This window comes from Leptodactylus fuscus, chromosome 6 (assembly GCF_031893055.1).
Source record: "Leptodactylus fuscus isolate aLepFus1 chromosome 6, aLepFus1.hap2, whole genome shotgun sequence".
Classification (NCBI taxonomy): Eukaryota; Metazoa; Chordata; class Amphibia; order Anura; family Leptodactylidae; genus Leptodactylus; species Leptodactylus fuscus.
Window position 1 is genome coordinate 153,833,629 of NC_134270.1, and position 9,357 is coordinate 153,842,985.

Genomic DNA, 9,357 nt, shown 5'->3' on the forward strand with positions numbered 1-9,357 from the left:
CCCTTGGAGAGAGTACATAGGAAGCAGTATACATACTTGCCAAGTCAGTAAGGGTAATAGGATGGGATTATATGCATCTCTTTCAATTCTACACAAGAAACCTATGAATTGTACATAAGGGAGGGGGATTCATAAGGCTCTTGTCGGAAGCAGAGACCACATTTAAGTACAAGATTCTTAAATTTTTAACAAATGCTGCATAAATCAATAGTACAAGTGAATACAAAAAGACTGTCTAATATATCTTATCAGAGAAAAATCTCTCTCTACTTTTGTTATGACCCCACAAATAATTGAATTTCATGCTGAAATATTTACTGAAACTTGTATTGTTATCTATTGTAAGATTGCAGCTTACAATAGAAGTCTATGGAGGGGAGGAGCTAGGAGGAGCCCAACGAGAGAGAAAAGGCATACAGAGACAGAGACCATTGCAGATAATATCTTGCTCCACGTGCTTTAATTCCTACAGGTAAGTACGCTATATAATGTCCTATATGACCCTGCTATAGCTTCTGAGCTTGTGTGAGAGATTTAGGATTTTTCCTCTACTTTCTGTGTGCTTTCTATGACAAACATCATGCCAGTCTCCACTCAGCAGCTCAGGGAAAACTGAAAATTACACATAGAGTCTACAGATTGGAAAACTGTGAAAAAATGTGGAATAGAAGTCTATTAAAGAAAAAATCATCTGTGCACAGTGGGCCCACAAATGGGCTATTTAAGCTCTGTAATGTCAGGTGGGCGGTGTCAGGCAGGAGGGTGTGATTCAGAGCTCCAATCAGAGGCAGCCAGTATCAGAGACCATAATGAAACCCCTTGTCTTCTCCTGCCTGACACTGCCCACCTGACAATACAGAGACTAAATAGCATATCAGGCACCAAAACAAATAGCATTGATTGCTCAGGAATGGTGGGGGCTAGAGAAAAAAATTGCAACTGTGCCAGAATCTGATTTAGTGGTCCTGAAAATACAGGAAAACTGACTAAATCTTAATAGTGGTGGCAAATCAGGTGATATTGGTACCACTTAAATTGGACAAAACAATCTCTATCCAAAATCCATTTTCCTAAAAATATTCTGGAATAACATACTAAAACAAAAAAAAAATGTATTGATGATATTCTGCACCCCATGACTTTTGATTATAGTAAGAAATTCTGGATTGTCCATGGGTCGAAATTTATGGACAAATTTTGAGTGCTTTGGACCTTTGGTCAATAAAGTTCCTAAGCTTTACCACCAGTCCTTGTTTATTTTAGAAAATTCCAGCAGCTGGTCTCGTAGTTCGTAGGCTGCAGACCCTACCCAAATGCCCTAGTGGTCAGTCATCCAGTGTTGAAGATATACATAAATAATTGAATATACTGAGCAATAATCTGGTTTATAGTATTACAGGAGTGGTGCTGCTTCCTCCATAAAATGTGACTTCGTCCCATGTGACAAGGAAGACCCATGTGGCAGAGAAGTACGGAAGATTTCTGAAATGTTTCCTAATTTCCTTAGATGCTTTCTTCAGGATAGCTGGATCGGTGGTTTCTCGGTAGTAGATTTCTCCTCGTATTCCATTATGAACATCTGCCCAAAAAGGAGCAATGAACGCACGCCCATCAGCTAATGGGAAAGCTTCAGGAGTAAACTGGCTGACAAGGACATTGAATGAGATAACTCCATTGTTGTTGACCTAGGAGAAAAAATAGGAAAGTTATTGATCAAGCTACATTTATACTATTACAAAAATTATAAAAAATAAAATTACAAGTTGCATCTGAAAATTATAGACCTAGGCTTAGTCCTCTACAGTCTATGCTTCCAGGTCTGGAGATGACTTGTCAACACGGGACATTGGCTGCAACAGTCATATGTATGAACACATCATTACTGGACGAGGAAGCAGAGACTGTTGAGGGACTGGGCGATGTTGGCATGGAAATACAGTAGGTGACCAATGATCACCATGTTGTCTTACAGTTCCTTCACTAAGGTCATTTACTATAGTCACAATGTGACCAAGGTGGATGTTGGAATTGTGACTTCTAGTAACAAAAAGTTGGAACACTGCTCAATTTTTTCCAACCAGAAGTAAAGGTTGCAAAACAGCCCAGTTTGTAACATAGCTCATTCATTTACACTTTTTTGGTTACACAATAGGAGTAGTGGTCAAAGTTTTTCAACAAATCTTTACCATGGAGGATATCAGTAGGAAATGCCACCAAGTTGCATGGTCAGTTGATGATAGTTCCATGGATAATCAATGGCCCACCATGTGGCCACCTGGAGAAAGTTGTGAAGAGCCGAAAGAAGACATAAGAAACGAGGAGTCGGCAGAAGTAGCATGGTACATTCCTAGCAATGGTACCACTTTCTTCTATGGGTTGGTGGGAGTCTAAGGAGTTATAATCAATGTCTATGTTCATACAACCCCATTGAAGGGGTTATCTGAGAGTGTGATGTTGAGCTCCGCTTCCCCTTCTCAGGCCAGTGATGTCATGACCATTGATCTAAACCATAGGTTCCCAAACTTTTTTTTCTCATAGACCACTTTCAAAATTTTACTGGTATCGGTGGACCCCCTGCTGCTACATTTCTACCATATTCCCAAAACTCGTCAAAAAATGTAAAGATTAGATCTAACGATGGAAATTTGCGTCGCGGCTGAGAGCACTGGGGGTCCACCTGGACTACTTTGGGAATCACTGATCTAAACTGTAGCTCAGTGTCATTCAAATGGATGAGGTTGACCTACAATACCAAACACAACCACTATGCAAGTAGTAACAGAAGAAGATGGAATGCAAGAATGAGGACAATATGGAACATCAACTGCTTGTAGAAAATGTATCCATCTGTGGTCAAACTTTACCCTCTTTGAGACGACCACCCCTTATCCAGACTAGATTTCCTGTTCCACTATATTATGCATGCTCAACAACTTCCTTGAGAAACCCGTCTCTATAGAAGACCACTTTTCACTATATATGAAAGTCACAAAATGCAATTTTTTTATCCTGCAATATATGTGAGCTACTTAAACATGGGTTACAGCTCATATGAAACCAGTCAATTGAATTTTCCAAACAATGAAACGTTATTCGCAATTGTTATGAACGCTCTGTCACTCTACAATTAGAAGCATTTATGTTCTTTCAGCTCCATTTCCATGAATTAATGGCAGTAATTTAATGTAACACATTCTATACAATTACTCCGCGTGATCTGATCGCTTGTCTGGTGACTGAAACCATTTTCTCCTTTTGTAAAATACTCAGAACTCTGTAAGATAATAAGATAAGTCATATTCACATTAGAGATCTCCTGACGTTGCCATTCCAGTAATTCCTGGTGCCTCTTGACACAAATGGCTGCTCAACCGATCAGTGTCTGGGGCACCTAAGCTGTGTCCACTATGTGGCCAGTGATAGGCTTAGTGATAACATCTGCAACACTGAAGTCGAGGTGTACTTCATGGCTGATCTGCGCATGCACCAGAAACAGCAAAGAGGAGTCTCATGAGGCTCATTGAAAAAAATCTTAGGTTTGCTTTAAAGCGAGTATGTCACCATAACCAGCATATCAACCTAGTTCTTCAGATAGATAGGTTAGGGTCACCAAAACCATCATATCAACCCAGCTCTTCAGATAGGTGAGGGTCAACAGAAACAGTACATCAACCCAGTTCTGCAGATAGATAGGTTAGGGTTACCAGAACCCAATATATCAACCCAGTCCAGCAGATAGATAAGTTAAGGTCACCAGAACCAGCATATCACCCCATCCCTGCAGATAGATAGGTTAGGGTCACAAAAACCATCATATCAACCCAGTTCTGCAGATAGATAGGTTAGTGTCATCAGAACCATCGTATGAACCCAGCTCTTTTGATAGATAGGTCAGGGTCATCAGAACCATCATATCAACTCAGTTCCGCTATCTGAGGAACTGAGTTGATATGATGGTTTTGGTGACCCTAACCCATCTGGGTTAGGGTTAGGGCCTGGGTTAGGGTCACCAAAACCATCATATCAACCTAACTCTGGAGATAGGTTAGGGTCACCAGAACCATCATATCAACCCATCTACATAGATAGATGGGTTAGGGTCACCTGAATCAAATGGTGCTGAGGTATTAGGGTATACTAGCCAAGTGGGCGGTAACAATCTGCATCAACATTATATCTTTGGAATGACTGGACGGATTTGGATAAAGAAAACACCAAAATGCTCTGTGTGACTGCACCGATCAGATGATGTTTGTCATTGTCCTTTTTTGACCTGGCGATAGGTCCTTTTTAAGGCTGTTATCAAAGGATAAACTAAATACACAGGTCTTGGATTTTATTCAGATATTTTATGTATTTAAGGAATTTGACCTTATGGCTGCCCGTGAGAGTTTTTCCAAGCAAATACTGAATTTTTGTAAAGGAGATAAGTCAATAAGTCAATTAGTCAATAAGTTAATGACTTACATAGAGTGCTTTGTATGGAACTCCAAAAAATATAAAAGGAAGGGACAGTTTAATTTCCGGAGAACTCCCATCATCCACCTTTGGTGTCTTTGTGTCATTCTGCCAGAATGGATATAATATCGTCTTGGAATGAGCTGCAACAATTTCAAACAAATTTATCAGAGAGACTTGAAGAAGATACATACACAACAAAAACAAAAATTTCCTTTATCTAGAATTTTATAGTTTATATAGAATCTAGTGAGCAGCATATGGAATACTATATCCACCTCAAAATCCTGACCAAAAAGACGGCTCCCATTGAAATCAATGGCAGCCGGTGAGTTCTTTTTTCCAGGAGCTGTTTGTTCCGGCTCCCCGAAAAAAGCAGAGACATGCCCTTTCTTTAGGCGGATTCAGCAGCCGATTCAGCCGCGGACGTCCACCTGAAGACACTCCCTCCTCCCAACTAGTCCCATTCATTTGGGCCTAATCCGGAGTGGAGTGCGCGACTGGATGCCGGTGCACTGCACCAGCATCCAGTTGCAGCTACCCGTATTTTGGACCGGAACCTGAGGCAGCCTAAGACAGAAAAAGAAACAAGTAATACATTTGTTTTTGTGATATGGACAATTCCAATTCCAATGAATACACTTAAAGTTTCCATTGTTGTCTATGGGCTGTGGCAGATATTTCAGCTGAAGTGAAGTAAATTGGGCTCAGGCCCGGTTCACATCAGCATTTGGATTTCCATTTGGGGAGTCCGCTTGGGGAATCCCCAAATGGTAACCTATACACATTAAAAAGTGGTTACCTTCAGGAAACTTGTGGACCCCATATACTATAATGGGGTGCATGGGGTTTCCACTTGGTGTCCGCACGAAACATGCAGAGATAAAAGTCCTGCAAGCAGCATTTTTCTCTCCACATGGACAACATGCGGAAACCACATGGATCCCATTATAGTCTATGGGGTCCACGGGTTTACCAGGTAACCACTTTTTAATACGTATAGGTTTGTGTTCGGGGAATCCCCAAGTGGACTCACTGAACGGAAACCTGAACACTGATGTGCACTGAGCCTGAGTAACAATACCAAAAACAGCCTGTAGATATGAGTAGCGCTGTTTTTGAAAAAATTAGCAGACCCCCAATCCTCAACAAAACAATTTGGACCTTATGTATCAATACTGCCTTATATACCGCAACAGATAAAATATATATACAGTGCAGTTTATAAAATGAAGGACAATATAGGTACTTTTTTTTTATTGCCTATTGTGTCCATAGTGTCAATAATGAGACATGATTGTAGACTGGAGATGTTCATTGATGTCTATGAGAGAGTGCTATGGCCATGCCTTGTGACCCATGCAGAGATCATGGTGCTAAGTAAGGGATTGATGGAGATACCTGAGTCCGGACCTCACTGAAATAACTTAGGTCCCCTAATTCTCATGATCATTGGGGGTCCCAGCATGTGGATCCCCAATAATCCTAAATCAACTATGACATACAGTATATAGGTAATAAATGTTGTGCATAGCCCAACCACTTTAATAACATTGACTAAGGCTGAGGTCCCAAGTTGCAGAAACACAACTTTTTGTTGTAGTTTTTTGCAGCGTGGGGCCTCAACCTATAACTTGAAGCCCACACCCACTTCTAGGGTAACATGTCCAATTTTCAAACTTGGACGGTGCTGAGAAAAGACACAATGTTGGTGTATGGGCGGGTTCACACCAGAGCCTGGTCTTCACTTTGCGGGTTTCTGTCTTCTGTCCGAGAAACTGGACAGGAGACGGAAACCTGGCGGTCAGTTTTCAAACCCATTCACTTGAATGGGTTTGCAAAGTGTTCGCCTGTGAGTGTCCATTTTTTTTTTAACCGGACACAAAGTTGTACATGAAGAGAGGCACAAGACCCTCACGGGCGGACACTTTGCAAACCCATTCAAGTGAATGGGTTTGAAAACTAACCACTGGGTTTCCATCTACTGTCCAGTTTCTCGGGGAGAAGACGGAAACCCGCAAAGCGTAGATCGGGCGCAGGCGTGAACCCGCCCTATGACTTATGACTGTTGTGGTGCAGTTTACGCCAAAGAAACTGCTTAGTAAATATGGGCCATTATGTTTCAAAGTCTTTGTACAACATTTATGCTTTTTCTACATATTTTACATTACATTACTGAATTTTTCATGTTCTTCCTATTATATGATTTGTTTTATTATAAAATGAATGCTAACCTTGTAGCAAGCAAAGTGCAGACCACAATCCCAGCAGAGATGAATAATTCATTCTAGGACAAGAGACATTAATTATCGTTAAGCAAATGCACAAATAACACAATGTGGTAGTTTATGTTTCCATGGCCATTAGTGTTGTGATAAATGTCCAAGCAGTTAATGGCAGAATGATTCAGCCACTTGAGTAAATTGTAGGTGTATAATGTTTGCGGTGTTACCTTCAATAGGCCAATCGAGAGAATTAATGAAACACGTTGGTATGGTCAAGGGTGATATTTGTGAACCTATGTAAATGACAAGTTCTAGCACTATATCCATGGCAATTATAGACACCTCTATATCTATGCACAAGACATACTTACGGTTGGTATTATGTTTCATTGACCCATAACTTTCCAACAAATTTTGCACAAATCAATAGAACAATAACAAATTTGAGAAAAATGCCTCTTTCTCCACTTATCGGGCTCTTTTCCTAACTCTCTTCCCTCACTGAATTATCAAATTAAAGCTCACAAAAGAAGTCTATTAGAGGAGAGGTAGAGGAGGGGTCAGGTGAGATACGGGCAGACATAAGCACAGACAAACTGCTATAGATAAGAGGTCAAGTCCGATCTCAATATCTCTTAAGGTTTGCTTGGGGATCCAAAAAACGAAAACCCGGGAATATGGGAATATTCTTAACGATGTGTTTTAGTGAAGGAATCAATAGAAACACTCCTAGTGGTCGGTGTGGGTATAGCACTGAATAAATGACCTCATCCTCATGAGTTCCCCCGCGCACACATATGATTCCACGTAATGATGCCTGGAGGACCTTCTTCCCTTCTCTACAAAACTAATCTATCTTCTTTTGATCCTATAGAAAGCAATGTCCTTCTGGATTTGGACCTGGATCAATACGGTCTTGTGATCATACTTGTGAAGGTCCTTCTACAAAAATTTCCATATCAAAATTTGGCCAAATTGCTGCGGTTTTGTAAAATGTGTTTTTACATACAGATTTGTTTTTTTTCTCATTTGATCTTCAGTAGAGATGAGCGAACAGTGTTCTATCGAACTCATGTTCGATCGGATATTAGGCTGTTCGGCATGTTCGAATCGAATCGAACACCGCGTGGTAAAGTGCGCCATTACTCGATTCCCCTCCCACCTTCCCTGGCGCCTTTTTTGCTCCAATAACAGCGCAGGGTAGGTGGGACAGGAACTACGACACCGGTGACGTTGAAAAAAGTAGGCAAAACCCATTGGCTGCCGAAAACATGTGACCTCTAATTTAAAAGAACAGCGCCGCCCAGCTTCGCGTCATTCTGAGCTTGCAATTCACCGAGGACGGAGGTTTCCGTCCAGCTAGCTAGGGCTTAGATTCTGGGTAGGCAGGGACAGGCTAGGATAGGAAGGAGAAGACAACCAACAGCTCTTGTAAGAGCTAAATTCCAGGGAGAAGCTTGTCAGTGTAACGTGGCACTGACGGGCTCAATCGCCGCAACCCAGCTTTCCCAGGATCCTGAATGGAATACACTGTCAGTGTATTCCCGTATACCCGATATATACCCCGATACCCGTTCCAACGGTGTGCCCCCCCACCTTCACCCCAGAAATACCCTGCAAGTCCCCTAGCAATAGAATTGGGGCTATATACACCCACAATTTTTACTACTGGTATACAGTGCCATTGTCTGACTGGGAATTCAAAGAATATATTGGGAATACAAATACCCTCATTTCTTGCTACTGCCATATAGTGCCAGTTTCTGACTGGTAATTCAAAGAATATATTGGGGTTACGTGCACCCACAATTTTTACTACTGGTATACAGTGCCATTGTCTGACTGGGAATTCAAAGAGTATATTGGGAATACAAATACCCTCATTTCTTGCTACTGCCATATAGTGCCAGTTTCTGACTGGGAATTCAAAGAATATATTGGGGTTACGTGCACCCACAATTTTTACTACTGGTATACAGTGCCATTGTCTGACTGGGAATTCAAAGAATATATTGGGGTTATAAATACCCTCATTTCTTGCTACTGCCATATAGTGCCAGTTTCTGACTGGTAATTCAAAGAATATATTGGGGTTACGTGCACCCACAATTTTTACTACTGGTATACAGTGCCATTGTCTGACTGGGAATTCAAAGAATATATTGGGAATACAAATACCCTCATTTCTTGCTACTGCCATATAGTGCCAGTTTCTGACTGGGAATTCAAAGAATATATTGGGGTTACGTGCACCCACAATTTTTACTACTGGTATACAGTGCCATTGTCTGACTGGGAATTCAAAGAATATATTGGGGTTATAAATACCCTCATTTCTTGCTACTGCCATATAGTGCCAGTTTCTGACTGGTAATTCAAAGAATATATTGGGGTTACGTGCACCCACAATTTTTACTACTGGTATACAGTGCCATTGTCTGACTGGGAATTCAAAGAGTATATTGGGAATACAAATACCCTCATTTCTTGCTACTGCCATATAGTGCCAGTTTCTGACTGGGAATTCAAAGAATATATTGGGGTTACGTGCACCCACAATTTTTACTACTGGTATACAGTGCCATTGTCTGACTGGGAATTCAAAGAATATATTGGGGTTATAAATACCCTCATTTCTTGCTACTGCCATATAGTGCCAGTTTCTGACTGGTAA

At 41.0% G+C, this 9,357-nt stretch overlaps 1 protein-coding gene across 1 annotated transcript in view; it reads right to left on the bottom strand.

Annotated features, from left to right (window-relative positions):
- The window catches only part of TECTA (tectorin alpha), a 93,404-nt gene extending 86,660 nt beyond the window's left edge, over positions 1-6,744 (bottom strand). Inside the window, exons 1-3 of the mRNA XM_075279126.1 lie at positions 6,693-6,744; positions 4,468-4,601; positions 1,398-1,685 (exon numbers count right to left, since the gene is read on the bottom strand). Of these exons, the coding sequence (XP_075135227.1) occupies positions 1,398-1,685; positions 4,468-4,601; positions 6,693-6,744 (474 nt within the window). The remainder of the gene's footprint in view (positions 1-1,397; positions 1,686-4,467; positions 4,602-6,692) is intronic.
- Between the last annotated feature and the right edge of the window lie 2,613 nt (positions 6,745-9,357).